Source organism: Euprymna scolopes, chromosome 34 (genome assembly GCF_053919585.1).
Source record: "Euprymna scolopes isolate OS-2025 chromosome 34, ASM5391958v1, whole genome shotgun sequence".
Lineage (NCBI taxonomy): Eukaryota > Metazoa > Mollusca > Cephalopoda > Sepiida > Sepiolidae > Euprymna > Euprymna scolopes.
In genome coordinates this window covers 19682152-19701878 of record NC_136515.1, presented here as the reverse complement: position 1 = coordinate 19701878, position 19727 = coordinate 19682152, and the positions used below count along the sequence as shown (strand labels likewise).

The 19727-nt window shown below is 33.8% G+C and overlaps 1 protein-coding gene across 3 annotated transcripts in view; it reads left to right on the top strand.

Moving 5' to 3' along the window:
• Positions 1-19727, top strand: part of LOC145259110 (nucleoporin p58/p45-like) — a 123336-nt gene that overhangs the window by 25837 nt on the left and 77772 nt on the right. For all 3 annotated transcript variants that reach the window (XM_080116774.1, XM_080116776.1, XM_080116775.1), the window contains exons 6-9: positions 3774-3839; positions 7263-7437; positions 10729-10808; positions 13757-13875. In XM_080116774.1, the coding sequence (XP_079972900.1) occupies positions 3774-3839; positions 7263-7437; positions 10729-10808; positions 13757-13875 (440 nt within the window). The remainder of the gene's footprint in view (positions 1-3773; positions 3840-7262; positions 7438-10728; positions 10809-13756; positions 13876-19727) is intronic.

Below are 19727 nucleotides of genomic sequence, written 5' to 3'. Positions count from 1 at the left end.
TGTGACCTGGTAGATCAACATAAAACATACTTTAAAAACTTGCTTTCTATAGGTTTGCTGAAAACATTGCATTTAAATTTTCTGTAAATAAGTATTTTTCTGTGTATTAAGCAATATTATTCTTTGTTATAAATGGTGACCATTGTTGTACGCTAAGCGCACATATTTTTACTTAATAACTGGAAAAATACAGATTTGCAGAAAATTTAAATGCAAGATTAGTCTTCAACACATCTGACAACCTATAGAAAACTTTGGGGGGGGGGGTATCTCAGGCTACAATTCCCCCCCCCCCCTCTCCTAAAATGTGTCCATAAAGTGGGTGCTCATTTTATGTTAAATTAATACAGAAAAGTGATCTCCCACTTTTTGAAACTATAATTTCTTCATATTATGGAAACTACTCATTTCCTGGAATTTTAAACCTTATTTTCATTTTCAGAACTCTCGGAAACTTTTAATAATGGTAATTTTAAAGGATTTTTTGAGGGTGGAAAGATACTGCACCTTAACCAAAACATTTTATGGCTGTAAAAAAGTGCCAAAACTAAGCTCTTGATGATCCTCTTAATATGCGACCTTAAGGTCAAATGTCACATAGCCCACTACACAATTCAGGTCATTAGCTTTCGAATAAGCCTTCATTTTTAAATTCTGATCAATAGTTGCTGAGATTTTGAACTTTTAAAATTGCCAAGAAAGGTTGTGTGTGTGTGTGTGTGTGTGTATACTCTTAGCCAAATTGAATATTGAAATGCTCATGTCTTTGGTTCTATGAGACGAAACTACATGAAAATTTGTAGACTTTTTGAAGATTATGATACTATTCTGTGGTTAAAATTTTATGACAATTGGTAAAAAAGAACCTAAATTTTCAAACCAATAAAATACGCCCAAATTTGCCTGTGTGTGTGTGTTAGTTAGTGTGTGTCCCGACAGGCTAGCTTCAGTTTTGCTGCTTCGGGATGAGTTTTGTCTAAAGTTTTTCTTTACTTGGATTGTCTCCCCTGTGGCCTTGCCAGATCACTAACAGTAAATCCTGAAAACGGTGTTTCATGGTAAACAACTGATGATCCTTAAAAGGACTATTGTGCATTTGAGAAAGCAACTTGATTCAGTGTTTGCAGAAAATTAAATGATTTACTAACAAAATAATTTCCCAACAAAATAAATTAAACATTAAAAATATTTTTTTTTAGTTTTCAAGGTTAAAAAAACTTCCAAGACTATATATGTAGTACTGATTTCAAAAGTTTAAAAAAAAGGACTTGTGTGCCATCAGCTACATTTGAAATCAAAACATTTAGCGTTTCAGCTGTGTTCGCTACCATTTGAGCTAATGCAATAGATAAGAAAGTTATAAAGTTAAACCACTTTTAACTATGATTAGTTTTATGCATGCTCAAAATAATACAAATGTCGGCAAGCTGAAATGAACATTTTGCATTTCAAATTATTAATTTCTCTAGGCGTTACTAACCCATTCAAAGATTTTACTTGTTAATAAATAGGGCTGACAACAGCATATTCATTTCATTATTTTGACTCTCGAGTATATATCCGACACAGACACAATTGATCAACTAAGAACTACATTACTACATAAAAACATAAGATATCAATGGATATATATCTGAGAATCAGAACAAGGAAAAGAATATGCTGTTGTCATAGCCCTAGTTATAAACCATCTTTGGTGTATAATTACTGTTTCCTGTTAATTTCAGTGTTATGTGACCAGTAGTTTAGGAGTTTATTGGTTAAATATGTATACACACATATGCGTACATCTACTGCTTTATTTATATAGAAAACATTATTTTCAAATTCACTGTATAAAAGACAGTATATATTTATTGAGATTGTCAGACTGACGTCCTCATCTTGGTTGTTAAAGTCACAATGTTTTGGCCGAAACGTTGTGACTATAACAACCACGATGAGGAAGTCAGTCCGACAATCTCAATAAATGAAAACACCTCATCTCAAAAATACAATTACTTGACAGTATATATGTTCAGCTAAGTAGTAAAAAAAAAAAAAAAAAAGTTTGCATATATTGACATTGCCTGATATAACAGGGCTTTACATTGCAAATGAAATAGTCGCATTTGCAAGTGATTTTTTTTTTTTTTTCCAAGTGGCAACTAGAAATGATATAATGCTTATATTTTGGCGATTGTTTTTTTTCTACTGATCTTCAAAAGCTCATTACCGAGTGAAAAATGTCTTTTCAACCTTTATCTCTATATAAATAAAATGAACTCATTTTTTCCCGTCTGATTTTGACATTAATAGGATTAAAAATCAAGATATTTCATGCAAATATAATATGCACAAACGGCAGAACAATATCTGAGGTGTGTTATAGGCTCATTATTTCTCAAATTCCTCGATAATCTTAGATTTCTATACTTTTTCTGCCGAGAAGTCACGGCCAAAATCGGTTAAGATCAATGGAAGTGGTAAAATATTTTCTCTCTAATAAATTCCTCCTCCCCCTGCCACCACTTAACACCGTTTGGGGATCGTTGACAAGGAACAGTTGAGAAGAGAACACCGGTTTGGCTTCGTAGTTCTTTCATGTGAAGTTATTTAAAATCACTAAACTAAGCTGCAGTGCTCTGTGGCGTAGTGATTAGCATGCTGGACAATTCACATTATATTTTCACGTTCGCGCCGACCTACCATAGTCGTTTTTTTTTTTTTTTTTTTTTTCCTAAACAACTGGAATGGACTTTTCTTGGTGGCCGAACTGTTAACGTTGCAGATGTTTTTTTTTTGTTTTTTTTTTTTCGTTTTTTTTTTTCACACTTTATTTTCCTACTTTTACTCATGACTCCGGGTTTGATCCTTCCTACTTACCTACCATAACATTTTTTAAAACTTCCCCCCCCCCCGTCCTGGAAACAAACACTCGGGCAACGCCGGGTACCCCCGCTAGTTTTTTAATAAAGTGAGCAAATTATTTAAACAATAAGTTTAATTGAACAATATACATTTTTTTTTTTTTTTTTTTTTTTTTTTCAAGCAAAGGTTACTTAAAACATCTGAAGAAATTTAAATGTTTGTACCTTCAAGTTTCAACATTTTTAATTTTTAAAGTTACACTTATTTAAAAAAAAATACAGAAAAACCTTTATGCTGTACGTATTTGTCACGGAATGAAGATGTCAGCCCCCCCCCCATCCCCCCAAAAAATCCCATAAGTTTGGCTAGTAACTTTTCTATTTGGTTAGTAAACAGAAATATTTAGTTATCAAAGTTCAACTAGAAATAAATTTATCTGTAGAGCCCTGTATATAATATTTAGAATTAAAAAAAAAAAAAAAAATCATTTTCTGAGGGTCAACTGGGCCAAGTTTAGTCAAGAGGTTTTTTTTTGTTTTTTTTTCTGTGATTTTTTATGTTATGTTTTATTTAAAAAGAACATAGACTCGTTTCTAAAGGAATTGAAATAAAGATCAATTGTTTGTGTGGGTGTGTGTATATCCAAGGAGAGGAATGGATTGGTTGGATGAAAAAGTGCTTTGGGAGAGAGGAAGGAGATGGATGGAGAAGAGTAGAGAGATAGAAATGTGTTAGATTTCTTTTTTTCTCGTGTTCATTATTGAGACTACATAGGAAGGGGGGGGGCATTTGGACCACTTTTTTTTTTTTTTTTTTTTTCATAATTTTTTGCAATTTAATATTTGAGTTGAATTTTATATTTTATTTTCACTTTGTATATCTATTTATCGTAAATGAGCTATTCTGAAATTTTTTAATTTCAGTAATTCAAAAGCCTTGAAAGAAAATCAACTCCCAAGCCAATTAGCATCGTGTGTGGAACCATTAAAGTAAGTTCAATTCTTATTTAAAAATTTTTTGTTTTTCATCTACTATATAAATCTCACGTCTGCTTAAATGTATGTATGTATGTTTGCCTAAAACTTTTGACAAAGATGACGGTTTTAAGAGATCAGTATCATTTTTAAGCTTGACCCTTCGGACAACAAATATCTAAAAATTGGCCAAAAACATGAATTCCTTCACCCTCAACTGGGCACTTTTCTACAGGGGGGGGGGGTCGCTTTTTCCACTGATATTTTCGAAAGTCATCCCCTCTTTTCGATTGACTAGCCTTAATTCAAACCTTCATCATTTCTGACATAACAGCAAAAACGTCTTTTTTTTTTTTTTTTCCACATTCTTTTCCTCGTTCGCAGTACAGGTTCGAGTCTGCCTGCCTACTACCACTTTTTTTTTTTTTTTTTTTTTTCTCAACACACACCTTCAAACACCCGGGCACCCCAGGCCGGTACATTATAAAAATTAATTTTATTATACGCTAGCTGTTCTGACCCAGCTTTGCTCGGAAATTTACTTACACTTTCATGTATCTTTCTTATCAGTAAAAAGAAACTTTAAAACTATTTTAGAGTGAGGAATCACTTTTGCATATAAATTCAATGTAAAATGATCACCCACTTTCCAGTCTCCAGGTGGTAATGATCACCCACTTGTAAAAATTGATCGAACTCTCTCGTATAGTTACTGTCGGCATAGATTTAACATTAAATCATTTCTCTCTGATAGAGACTAAGAGTAGTGGTTGATGAGCAGAAATCAGAGGCCCACAGTATTAATGCTGGAGTCCCTCGGGGTCCATCCTGGGCCCAACTCTTTTTTTGATCTATATTAATGATCTTCCAAAACACATACTAAAATCGTTGACATCTATGCTGATGACACAACTATCTATGGCAACACATCAAAAGCCGTAAATGACAATCTTCTCTCTGATTCTCTCTCCTCAGATCTTGAGTGCGTGGTACAGTGGGAGAAGAGGTGGTTGATTACCTTGAATGCATCCAAGACCAAGCTCCTATCTTTACATCATAAACGCTCTGATCCTCATCTGGCATCAATTGAAATGGATGGCTCTCGTCTTGCGGAGGCCCCATGTTTTGATAAGCTTCTGGATTTGACCTTTACTCCTAATCTGAAATGAAACATATACATCAAGTCTGTGGCCAAGGTCGCTGGGGAAATGGTGGGATCCTTCTACCACTCCAGAAGATATCTCACTAATGATGCAATTCTCTATCTATATAAAAGCCAAGTACGTCCAAGGATGGAGCACTGCTGCCACATCTGGGCAGGAGCTGCTAAAAACAGCCTATCCTGCCTTGACAGAATACAAAATAGACTTTGTGGCTTGGTGGAGGATGCCCTTTTCTCTTCCTTGCAACCTCTCTCCCGCAGAAGAAACGTTGCGAGCTTGTCTTTGTTTTATCATTATTTCCATGCCAAGTGCTTGTCTGAGCTCCATTCTCTGGTCCCTCCCTCACCAATCTTTCAAGAAAAACACCCGACTAGCTGAAACCACTGTTAATAATTTTCCCCACTCTTTATCTGTGCCTAAATCAAAACGTAGATTCCATGAACAAAGCTTCTTTCTTAGAAGTGCACCCCTGTGGAACTCTCTGCCGCTTGCCTGTTTCCCTCCCGACTTCAACTTGGATGTCTTCAAGTCCAACACAAACAAATTCCTGATGAACCGCTCCTTTAAGTAATGACACTTTATCAAATCTTCAGTACTAACTATTTCTACGATACTATCCCATTGATTACTGTACACACAATAACCCTTATCCCAGAGTGGCTTCTGGGCCTTGATAAGTGGTGACCTCCATGTAAAAAAAAAAAAAAAAAATGCTTTCAATTGCAGGTCATCTATTTTTTAATTGTTTTTTGTTGTAATGGCTGATGCAATCTCTTTGTTACTTCAGCATTTATGATGTCATAGCCTGACATGTATTCCTAATCTTGAACTTTACTTCAGTTGGAATTTTCCACTTTCAGCTTAATTTTTAACCTTGCATGGGAAATACTGTTTTTAACATTATTTTCACATAATCTTAACTACACAAACAGCAAGTAATTAATAAGGTGGGACAAGTTTCAGAAGCCTGTCAGGAATGTGACTTGTGTAAATATTTTTAAAAAAATATTTACTAATCTTGTGAATTCTTTATAAAGGACTAGCATGGCTATCTGGCATTGTCCAGTGCCATAAAAACAAAATAGTAGGGATTAAAAAGTGTGTAACACTTAATTTTCATCCCAAATAAGGTGTATTGACATTTGGACGTAAGGGACTACCATTTGGGATCATGTCTACAGTGGACTGTGGGGAATTGAACAGCAAGATGTCTGTTTAAATTATATTTAAACTTTTGCGTGTTAGTACAGATGAGAGTGGGAAACTTAGGGAATTCCGAACTCTTTCCAGTATCTACGGACCTTAACGGTGAAGGTGTGGGATTTTGCTGCTTGTCGGCTTACTCGGTAGTATGTCCGCCGAGGGAGCACATGTGCTACGAGTTCATCGGAGCACATGGAGTGCAATACAACATTGAAGCGATGGGACAGGTTGGAGCTTGGTCGGTAGTGTAGAGTCTATTAGATTGGAGATCCTTTTTTCAACTCTAAAAGCGAGAGAGACTCATGGTAGATGAACCAGTCTAGTTGTGGCAGCAGTACTCCATGCATGGGCAAATTGTGGCTTTATAGCGATAAAGGATACTCTCTGGTGTGAGTAATTTTTCTAGCACAGTAGAGGGAGCCCGCCTTTATTGCAGCCTCTCTCAATCCATCTTTCTATCTTTCTCCCTTTCCAGTTTTCCCACATCTTTCACCTCCACCCTTCTTTCACTTAACACCCAGCCTTGACGAACTTATTCCAATTGTATATCCTCAACGTTAACACCCACCCACCCCAATAAACTCAACTAGCAGCAAAATTTCACTTCTTCACTGTATTGGCTTCCAGATGCTGGATAACTTTCTATTCTAATAGCTTCTTTCCTTGGACTGCTTGCCATTGGAATTCCCTCTGTTTCTCTCATTGTAGCCAACATGCATAAATTTAAATGTAAACAAACATTCGTGCTCAACTCCCCAATTTAGAATACCAACTGTCACCACACCCCATCCCCATAAATTTGGCTCCTAAACAAAAGTAGCTCTTTACATCTCTGTGGCAATGTTCCTTGTTTAGGATGAACAAATAAGGGTGTGACGGACTAAATTGAAGCATTACATACTAATCAATCAATCAAAAAAAAAAATAAAAAAATAACAAGCCATGATATGAAGATGAAAAAAATTTTTTGTTCCGTTATGTTTTGCTGTTTTTTTTTTTTTTTTTTTTTTCTTAATCGAGATTACTATGGATCAAATACAAAATTTATGATTCTTGTTTTTTTTATTTGCAGAAAACACATAAAACATGAAAAAACAATTCGAGAAAGCATCAGTCGAATGACTGACAAATCTATGAAGAAGATTCAGGTTGAAATGGCAGCTCTTCGACAAATTCTTGGAACGGTTTCTAATGGTGTACAAAGAAATGCTGTTGCAGTGGAAAAATTAAAAAAAGAAACTGTACAGGTTTGTGCTTACTTTATTTGATGGATAAGTTAGGTTGACGGTCGTGGTAAAATAAAGGCCCCATCATAACGGGATCAGGCCCTCCAGCATAGGTTGGTGATCATGGTGGGATCAGGGCCCCGAGCATAGGTTGGTGGGATCAGCGCCCCCAATATAGCCCTTTGCATCTAGGTAGCAATGTTCCTTGTTTGGAATGAACAAATAAAGGTGTGGCGGACTAAATTGGAGCATTACAGATCAATAACCAATCAATCAAATTGTTTTGATTCTAGATGATGGCACTCAAATCATTCCTTTTTTTTTTTTTTTTCTTTACTTTTGAAATCATGACTATAAACTCTGTCCAATATAATATGAAATAATTGACTCTGATAATAAATATGAAATCTGCGTAAAATGAGATATAATATTTAAGCATATTTTACGACCGTGCAACACTGGGCACCCCTGCTAGTATATGAAATGAATCTTATTATACACTGGCTGTCCTCATCTGCTGTGGTGGCATCAGAGCCCCCAGCATAGTTTTCCGGTCATGGTAGCATCAGATAAAATAAACAATGCCACAATCTTAAATGGCAAAATGTGCTTCTTTTTTTTTTTTTATCTAGTGAAAAATGTAAAATAAAAAGTTTAATTTACGTAACGTTTCTTAACATTAATGTTTTTTTGGTTTTTTTTTTTCTAATATATTATTGGTCCACCGACAAAGGAGGGATTGAACCTAGTAACTCACTCCCATTCGTTTGTTCGCACTTTTCTTAACCATGCCTTGGATATTTTTTTTTTTTTATTTTGTACAAACATTAGTCATGGTAAAAGTAAATTTTTTGCTGGTATAACTGGTTGCCTACCCATAGGGGCCATTATTGGGGTAAAATTGCATCAAAATCATTTGTTCGTTTGTTTGCATTTTTCTTAATAATTATGCTTTGGATTTTCTTTAATTTTTTAAACAAATTTTAGACAAACATTAGTTATGATGAAAATCAATTTTTGCCAGAATAAATTTTCTAAGATAATTCTGGTTGCCTCCTTGGGGGTATTATAGGGCTAAATTTGCCCTGAAATCGTTCATTCGTGGAGGGGGATCCTGTGTGCTTGACTTGTTTTTTTTTGACAATTAAGTGAAATATGACCGTTCAAAATAAAATAGCAAGAAAGCTTATGAATATACTTACTTATTGGTAAATAATATAAGTGCATTATACCAAAACTTGCAAAAAATAAACAAGTAGAAGTTACATGAATAAAAAAAATTAAATTATTTTTCATAACTTTTGGTTTATACTAATATTTTTCACTAAAAATGTTTTCCTAAGTTTTCATGTAATTTTGAACCTCCATATTTCATTTAACTGTCAATAAAATAAGCACCCAATATATTGATTTAATTTATTAAAATAGATTTTATATAAAATTAAATTATATACTTAAAACAACTTGGTGCTAGTGCACTTACTGATCCGCGCTATTTTTTTAAATCGTATTTCCGAGTTTAAAGTTTTTTGGGTTTTTTTATTCAATTGTAATGTTAAAGTACAGAATAGGTACAAAACACCCTCCCCTCCCCATGTTAAGAACGGCTTTTTAAATGTGGTTATTTCAGCATCGATCAATAAGTGCACTAGTACCAACAACTTTTATTGTTTATTTAGAGTTACTTAGTTAAAAAACAAAAGAGAAGGTACTTGTATAGTTTAATCAAGACATTAAAAAATGAAAATATTGGAAAAAAAAGGTTTATATTGAATGTGTCTGTTTTGTATTGAAGATCTCAAAAAAAATTTCACTTAATTTGATTGGGTAGTTTTTTTTTTTTTTTTTTTTTTTTTTTTTACAGCGGAGAAACACGTTTTTATGAGAGCGCAATTAAAGTAGCCATCTTGGAATTTTTTGAACATGCCACGGGGAGGGAGATAACTCTGTTTAAAGCACAGACACTCCCTCCTCATCTTTAATACTAGCTTTCCTTCCTATAAATTGAAACCTGACTACCTTTTGCTCGGTATCATAACAAATTGTTTTTTTACTGTTAAAAAAAAAAACTACTTAATCAAATTAAGTGAATTTTTTTTTTTTTTTTTTCCCGGAGAACTTCATTCCATAATCTACGTACAATATAACTTTTTTTTTTTTTATATCTTCATTTTTTTAATGTCTTGATTAAACTTAATTAAACTGTACAAGTATCAAAACAAAAATTCAGATATCTTTGATGTATGTACTTGGCACAGAATAAAGAGGTCATATTCCGAAAATCACATAAATTGATCAAGTAATTTTTTGTTTTAAACAAAGGCTGACAGAATTTGATAACCGATATTATTTAAAAAAAAGAATTTCTGTGGATTAGTCCACCGAACAAATTATTCCTCGTAATATAATATATATTCAATAGAGGATTGATTCTATAATAATACATATGCAATCTGCATAAATTAAAATATCATGTTTAAACATATTGTACAACCAGGAAACGTCGGGCGTCCAGTTAGTATTTTATAATTTTAAAGAATTTCAAAGTCAGAAGGTAATCTTTTAGAATTCCCAACATTTTTGAATCTGATTCCTTATTTTAAAATCATCCAATATTCAAACCATCTGTTGATTCTTTCAAGATTAAAGCTCATTCCAACTCATAAAATATCTATCATAACCGTCTTTTGTCTTTGCTCGTTGAGGGAGAAATCCTTCTAAACTGGGGCAATTTTAATTTTTTATCTGTCTAGTGACCCTACCCATCTTTTTTTTTTTTTTTTTTTGTTACTCTGCCCCCACCCAACAACATGATGCCACTTGAACATAAGGGATACTTCTGGGATCAAATCTACAGGGACACCATATAGGGAGTTGAGGAGCGAGGTGTCTGTTGTTCACATTACACTTGAACATCTGCATGTCAGTACAGTCAGGGAAGCAGGAGCTCATGAAGGAATTCTGAAGTCTATTAGTTCAAGGGAAGAAACTATTTGAGTAAAGGCTTTCCAGCATCTAGGGATCTCTACTGTGTAGGGGTGGGATTTTGCTGCTTGTCAGCATTGTGATGTGTATTTATGTTGAGTGGGAGGGGGATACAAGTGCTTTGAATTTGCTGGAGCACATTCCATTAAAATACTTGTTTATATTTTTCTCGCATTAAAAACTAATCTTGTATTTGCCTTCGCGGGTAGGCAAGTAAAAACCTTACATCCAAAAACTAATTAAAAAAAATGTCTCGCTCTCTAAAAACGAAGTTATTCATAATGAAATATTTCTTATTGTGACATGAAGATTATCTATTTTGTCTAGGAACTGAAAAACACCGAAATGGGTCAAAGAACCGAAGAAATATCTGCTGTTTTACAAGACGAAAACACGGCACCAACTGAGTAAGTTTTTCTCGTTTCTTGAATTTCTTTTTTAACATAAAAAATGTAAAGAAAAAAACACATTTTAATCATTTGAATTATTTTTACGTTCTAAAATGAAGTACTGTTGCCATATCTGGGCGGGAGCTGCTCGCTATGCTCTATTCTACCTTCATAGTTCAAAACCGACTTCAAAACTTAGTAGGTGATGCCATTTTCTTATTTCTTGTAACCTCTTTACCACAGAAAAGACATTGCAAGCCTTTCTCTGCTCTTATATTCATGGCAAGTGCTAGTCTGAACTCCAATCTATGGTTCCCCCACTTGCCAAACTTTCACAAAAAAAAAAAAACACTCGACTAGTTACAACCACTATCAACAATTTACCACACTCTCTATCTGTGCCTAAATCTAAACGTAGATTCCATGAACAAAGCTTCTTTCCTAGAACTGCCTGCCTGTGGAATACTGTTCTACTGGCTTAATTCGCGAACAACTAGAATGTGGTAACCTTCAAGTCCAATGTAAACAAGTTCTTGTTGAGCCGTCCCCTTAAATAATTCAAATTCTATCCAATCTATATTAACGATTACTACACTATTACCATATGTTCATTAACCCCTATCCTCGACGCTGAAAAGATGTTAGAATAACTGCTAAGTAATAATCAGTTCTAAGTGACACTCTTCTAGAGGTTGAAGGTTCAATCCTCAGTACAAGCAATACTAAGAATAAAATTACAAATTACTTTAAACTTCTACCTGACGGAACGAGAGCAAGCTATTCTCGCAGATTAAAGGTTTCCGCTGGAAATTCTGAACAGATTCTAGAGTTCAACAAGACGCAGCTGAGGAAGGTTACATTGGCCGAAACGTTGTGCAAATAACATCCAAGAAGAGACCATAGTTTGAATAATCCAAATAATCCCCCAAATTATCGATCCTCGATTTAAAAATTCCAAAAGTTATGAGGTGCCTTGAATAAGTTTCCAGACTTTTTTGTATGGGCACTTTTGTTGATAGTCACGCATGAAACTCTAATCCCTTCTCGTCCTCCAGCTGCAATGCACTTGTACCGTTTCAACAAATTCTGGAAAGCTCCATGGAAGTCCTGTTAATGTTAATGACCCTCATCGCAACCTCTTTCATATCTCATTTTCGCAATTGTCTCCTAACAACAGCCTCTAAGGTTTTATTTAAGCTTAAGGAATAACCAAAAGTCACAGGGAGCAAGGTCTGGGGTATAGGGAGGGTGAGGAACTGTCTTGATGCTCATCTTGGTAAAATAGTCTGTGACAAGGATGGTGTTGTGGATTAGTGCATTGTCCTGGTCGAAATGCCACTGACTCAATTTCAATAGTGCTGCCCTCTTCCAATAGAATCTCTTCCTGAACTCCCTTAAAATCTCAACATAATATTCCTTATGGACTGTCTGTCCAGTGAGAACTCAGTGTATGTAGATCATGCTCGTGCTGTCAAAAAAAAAAAAAAAAAAAAAGGATCCTCGTAAGTTTCTATGTGAATTTGCTTTGTCTGACCTTGGGTCTGGGAGAGCCAGCGTGCTTCCACTGGGACCTCTGTTTCTTGATCTCTAGGTCCTAGTAGTAGATCAAGCTTCAAGAATTGAGATCGGAATTGATCGGCTCGACAATCTCTACTGTCATGACATCTTTCTTTCTGAGCTTTTCTGAGTACCCTTGAGACAAACTTTACAAATCTTCCACATTTTCAGTACCTTGCGAATAATTGTGTGTACAGTTCCCACACTGACCTCAAACTGTCTACTTATTGTCTCTAGACACATGACGGTCTATATCCATGAAATTCTTTATTTGGCCGATCAACTCTGTTGTTCTGACTTCCTTAGTCCTCCCACACCTCATCATCCCCCGCAGACTCCCTGCTTTCGTCGGTGAATAATAATATTAGTAAAGGATGGAACGATAAGTATCACCCTAAAGAAAACAAGACGACATATTTATTTTAAAACTTTTATTGAAAAAGTCAATTCAGTTAACTTGATTATATAGTAGTTGACATCTATTCAATGTAGCTGCCTTCAACCTCAAACATGATAGAAAGCTCCTATCGGCCTTGGGATTTGAACACAACTGGCCAACTAGTAGATGGTCTACAACAAAAAAAGGTAGGTGATTTTTATCAAATAGAAATGGAATCATGTCATCTTTTCTAAGGTGATATTTTATTGTTCCACCCTATACTGAATTTTCAAGAGTCTACGACGATTTTAAACGGCTGTACAAAAAAAAGTCTGGAAACTTATTGAAGATATAAAATGTTCAAGTGACCAAGTGTTGATGATCATAACGACAGTCAATTTCAGTTCTAATCCTTCATTTTTCTGTAGGTTTTCTAATTGAAATATTCATCTCTCATCTTCATTAAAGAACCGTATCAAATTTATTTGTGGCAGTCGTTTTCTATTAATCAACAAACAAGTGTGACTTTTTTTATAAAGTCACCATTTACCGGTAGATGGAGTATTGTTGCCATATCACCACATTCACATCCCTGTGCTTGATTTACAGGTACTTCCACTGAATAAGCGCCAAACTTATTGCACTTGTATTCTCTACAACAAAAATTATAATGATATGCAGCAAAATCCCACCCTTTCACTATTTGTTATCCCTGAATGTGATCAGATTTTCTACCCTGATAGATGAAGAGTTTAATGTAATGTAAATAAACATCTTGCTACCCAACTCTCCACCAAGGTTTGCCCTCCTCCTCCTCCTCCTCCTAAAGTTAACACTTATCACAGTAACCACTTACACTTCAGTAGCAGTCTGCTTTGTTTCAAGTGATTAAAAGTTTTAATTATTTTAATTTTTAAAAATTATTTTATCATTTTAAAAATTAAAACTTTTTTAATGAATCAAAAACTTGTTAAAACCTGATGCCGGTTATCATATGCTCTCAGCTAATTATGTTTTGTTTTGTGTTTAGATATTTCCAGCATTTATTTGAAGATTTTGAAGTCCAGATGAAAGCCTATAAAGTGGAAATTCAAAATCTGGAGAGTCATATAATGTCCTTACATCAACCAAGTCGGTTAACACCTGAAGGTAAAGATATAAGAACCATGGCTATGCAGTTTTTTTTTTCTTCTCCCCTTTTTTGAAAAAGCAGATTTTAGTGAGATCCTTATTTTTTTTTTTTTTTTTTTTTTTTTTATCGCTGTTTGGCTGCATTTTATTTATCTTCCCCGCTATCTTCCAAGTTTTTTTTTTCTTTTTTTGCTGTTTTTTCTCTTCGTTTCCTGCCCCCCTTCTTTTCCCTTCTTCTGACAGTTTTCTCTGAAAACTAGAAAATGCTAATTTTACCCTGAAACAAAAAATTCATTAGGCACAGCAAAAAAAAAAAAACAATTTTTTCTTTTTTGAAATTTTTTTTTAAGCGAATTAAAATTTATTAAATTCATTATTTTTGAGCAACTTTTTTTTTCCAGAAAGATAAAAGCCTGAATTTTATATGAAAAGCAGGATAATATCAAACTTTTTCTATTTTTAATAGAATTTTAAATTTAAAATTTTCCAAAAAACACCATTCACCCCCAGTTTTGTCTCTATGGATAACACATTTAAGGTTTTTAGACCAATTTTTCTTTTTTTTCTTTTTTTTCTAAATAAGATTTAGGATGATTTGCTGTAAGAGTATGCAAAAATATAACATAAGTATCTGAATTTCAAATAATTCCATCTTTTATCTCACCTTATAGATTTTGCGTGGCTAAATTAAAAAATCCAAAGTTTAATGATAGTTTGGAAGAAATTACGGTAGCATTTATAGGATCAAATAAGTTCATTTAGTCCTGTAAATTTCCATATATTTTTAATGTTTTGACGATTAAGTGAAGAATCAACTGTATATTAGACTAGCGGGGGGTACCCGGCGTTGCCCGGGTGTTTGTAGGTGTGTGTTGGTGGGGTGGGGGGTGTAGATTAAAACAACCCTGTTAAAAAAAAAAAACAAAAAAAAAACGTTGGCCGGTTGTTTGGAGGTGTAAAAGAAAAAAAATAGTTTTAGTATAAAGGTAGGCTTGGACCCCGAACGTTTGACGCGGAGGTGGAAAGGAAATGGAAAAAAAAAACCCTGCGACCTAACAATCTCGATCACGGGAACAGATGAATTGATAAGTGTTAAGTTGACGTTTATAAACCGAAATTAGCAGGTGCGACAACGTCAAGTTGCGGAAGCCAGTTTCTGTTTTCCCCGCTACGCGGCGATCAAACAATAAAAAAAACACAAAATAAACTAACGTAAGGCAAACGAACGATGAAAACAGAAAAACAAGCATGTGAAAAATGGCTTAAATAAGCCTGTTTCGATATTAAAATTTTAAAAAATCGGTGGGTACCCGGGTGTTTTTGGGTGTCGCTAAGAATAAGCGAAGTAAAAAAAAAAAATAAAAAAAAGCAGAAAAACGAACGTTACGTAAAAAATGGCTTAAATAACACTGGTTCAATATTTAAATTAAAAAAATCGGGGGAAAAAAACAAAAACATCTCACACTAACGTTTAGATAATGAACCAAGGCCTTAACCAACTGAGCTAACGCGACGTACATGAAATTTGTTCGGTTTTTCAATTATTTAAATTAAATCAGGTCACGACGTCATCTGACGCATGCGTAGAATCGGTCATTGTCACGAGACAACCGTTTTTGTTGAACCCCCCCTCCCCCCGTCGAAAATTGTTGATTTCGGGGTGAAAAAGTTAACGTTTTTGGCCAATTTTTCGATATTTTTTTAGCAAAGGATGGAGCTTCAATATGATACCGAGTTTGTGAATTTTCGTTGCGTCTGTCGAAAGTTTTTAGCAGACATCCAAACATACACACATAAATACATACATTTTCGCTTTTACATATATAGATTAATTCTTTTTTCATAAGTGATATATATATTACCTACATAATCTCTGAAGTTGGGCAACGATGAGGCCAGTACCAGATGGGTGACCATTTTAGGAATGCTAGGTGCCGTATGTGTTGAAGACAACTCCTGCCTCTAGTATCACACTTGTTTCTCTTGACCCTGTCTTGCCATCAGGACCAAGTGTTTCTGGACGAGTTTGATAGATGCAAGTGCCCCACACTTAAAACTAAGTCAAGCGCAGGTCACAACAAAAAGGAAAACTTTTAAGTACGAACAACTGTGTGTAGGCCTTATGGTCTACCATAGATGAGGTAATATTACCTAACAACGAATTGCAGAAAGAAAGTATCGTATTTTTAGCAAAATGTGCAGTTATTAATATTTTTTCTTTTTCTTATCGATTCTTCAAAGCATTTCCTATTTAATGGTATATTTGCAATATTGGGCCCACTAAAAGAAAATTATTAATTTATTTTTCTAAGATTTAAAAGTGTTTTTTGTAAAAATAATAAAAATATATAATTTTTCTTTCTTTTTTTTCTTTGCTAATCTGAAAGAATAATTATTAGCATGGTCAATGAATTTCACACTTCAAAACACCAAGATGAAAAATTAAATATTTCCATTTCAACCTCTGATACATTGTTTGTTTTTTTTAAATTTTATTTTTTTTTTTTATCTACAATCCTCACCCTCCCTACAATGCACTATATTTCGTCCAGTTTCAACTGATTATTTTAAACATTTGTACCCACAAATAAAGAGGGTTTTGTAGGCAAAAAAAATATAAATATCAATTATAAAAAAAAAAAAAGTACACCGTTTATAAAGTTTACTCTTCACTTAATAATCAGTGAAAATTTCGTATTGATTAGATAATTACTTGATTTCTGGTAGATTTTTAAAGAAAGACTCTGTCAAAAAATATTTACTCCCTCGTTTCGTTTTGGCCGTGCCTACAATTCATGATGGCTGTAGGGAAGTTAAATGACTTCCTGTCTCCTCCTTCCCTCTGGTCCTGGATATGACCTTAAACTATATCCAGTGGTGAGGTCCCAGCTTGCGGGCTTTGGGGAGTGTGGAGCCACCCTTTAATTGCCATTGCTCCCAGGTCCACTCTGACCCGGAGTGGTAGTACCTGTTAGGGTCCCAACTATGGGTTAAATAGAAACTGACTTGAAAACAACAAATATATTAAATAAAAAAATTTTTCTTCCAAATCTTTGGATTCGGCATTAAATAACCTGAAAAGGGTTGATATGCCGTAAAACAACCAACCAACCAACCAACCTCCTTCCCACATGCATGCTTGGTGTTTTCTCTTCATTTTGACTTAGTTTAATTTAGGAAAAAAAAAGTTTATATTTCTTTTTTGTACTGCCCTCACTACTACACATACACACAAGGGGAGAAGCCTTTCAAGTTGGAAATTCATTATATATAAAAGTAATATAAAACAATGTTCCTATATGAACTCTCGTTCTTGACTACGCATAGTTCAAACATTGGAAAATTCAACCGCTGAGATACAACGCGCGACTTGTTACAAACAGACTTCTTTCTCCAACTTTACAACATGGCAAGGAAGAAAAGAAACAAAACAACATACTGAAGATGGAGTATAGCTCTGAAATATATTTGTGATAAATTTCAAACACGTAAAATATTTATTTCCCTTATATTACGTTGTGAATTGGTTTTCAAGCACACTTGATGCATATTTTATTCAAATTCAAACAACGTTTCTATATGAACTCTCATTCTTGAAATATGAGATAATTTCTAAATTACTTTTTATTTGTTTCTTTGTCAATTTATTTTTGCAGCCTTGGACACTTTGGTTATTTAGAAAAAAAATAGAAAGATTAAATTTTACTTTTTTTTATATATATATATATATATATATATATATATATATATATATATATATATATATTTATATTATACTAGCAGATCACTAAATACATAAATATAATATTTTAATTACTACAGAAACTGAGAAATGTGTATGCAAGTATTATGATTTTTATTCTAAACAATTCGTTTCTTGTAAGTAAAAAAAAAAAAATTATTATAATACTCAAGCTGAAATCGAGACCAAAATATAAAGACATTGAATCAAGTACGATAACCATTAGACCAGCTTGACATGATCTTTACAAAGTTTTCAAACCTACTTATTCTTAACATAAAGAAGTTGTCATGTTTCAAAGCTGCGCATGCACATTCATAAAACGATTAGCAAACAGATAAAAACTTTGACTCCCAAGTACCAATTTGTCAGTTTTGACCTCTTAGCAACCCTTTTTTATTTTTATATATTTTTTTTTTTTTTTTTTTACTGATGAAAACTGATTAAAGTTTTCCACATGTCTGAATACCCTATATACCAAATTTCAAATCTGTAGATTAAAAATTTGTTGAGTATATAGGTTAAGAAATGTCCTCACACACACACATACCCACTTTTATAAAGATAAGTGATTACATGTAAACAACCCAAAGAAGTAGGCAGTAAAAAGCAATCCAAGAATAAAAAAAAATATTTTACGGTGATCATTCGCTTCTGGATCAGATTGCATTTTTTGAAGTAGTGTCCTTAGTTATCTCGTTTGGACTTTGATGATCATTACTGCCTTGTTGTTTCGAAGTGAGTGCTCAATTTATATAAAATTTGTCTGCGAAAATGAGCCCCCATTCTAAAGTCTAAATTTTCTTTTCCTACTAATTCGTTCAGACTGTTTACATGTAATTGCCTGAAAACAACTTTTATTTTTAGAAGATTAACAATGGTTCTAGGGATATAATTCATTTCTTTTAGGTTAGCATGGCTACCCGACGTTGCCCGGGGTCATATAACATAGAACAGATTAAAAAGGTTGTATATATTAAACCTGTATCTCTCTCTCTCGTTTTTCCGCATCCTTTTCTTTTACCTCCGTCCAGCCCATTCCTCTCTTGTTTTGAAAATAATAATTTAAGTCCTTCACCTCTCCTTTATATTATAGTTAACATTGGACATGTTTAAAAAAAAAAAAAAAAATATCTCTTTCTACATCCCCTCCCCCAAAGAACCTGACCTAGTTGAACCACAAAGACAATACTTTTTTTTTTAATCTTAAATAGTATTCAGGGCTTTACGTTATAAATGAAACAGTCGCATTTGTGAGTGATTTTTCTTTTTCAAAATGGTGACTAGAAATAATTAAAGGCTTGTTTTGGTGATTGTTTTACCAACAATTTCCAAAGCTCATGACTGGGTGAAAAATGTCTTTTCAACCTCTATTTTAAAAAAATTTATTTATTTTTTTTAATAAAACGTTGTCAAAGTAAAATTATTTAAACAATAAAAGTTTAATAGAACAATATATTCGCTTTTTGGTTCACCAACAAAAGAAGGGTGGACCTGTAAATTCACTCTTGTCCATTCGTCTGTTTGCAATTTCCCCAATAACTACGCCTTGGAATTTTTTGAAATTTTGCACAAACATTAAACATGATACGAGTAAAAATGTAACAGAACAAATTTCCAGGAAAACTTTTTGGTGCCTTTCCAGTTAAAATAGCTAAAATTGACACTTTTGTGCTTTATTAAAAAAAAATTGATGACTTGGATTTTTATAAAACTTTCTGAAAAGTTGAAACTGATTTCTATATAATTTTGTTTATCTATACTTTGTTGATAATTCTTGGGACCATTTACCATATTTGTCCAAAATTTTCTGTGTATGTTTATTTAGCAGTTTTGCATGGTGCTGAAGTTTATGTTAAAGCCTTGGGGACTTTTGGGGGCTAAATAGGAGTGGGGGCAAATGATGGACTTAGTCATTTTTTTTTTTTTTTTCATGGTGCATAACTCAAATTTACCTATGTTAGTGCCTAAAACTGCATAGTTTGTTTATTTTCACCTGGATTTGATGTCCTCTGGGGACTTTTGGGGCTAAATGGAGGGGCACAGTGCTGAACTTAGTCTTTTTTTTTATTTTATGCCTCGGTCACTGTGCACTTACTGGGGACCATGCATGCTTCACTTATTTATC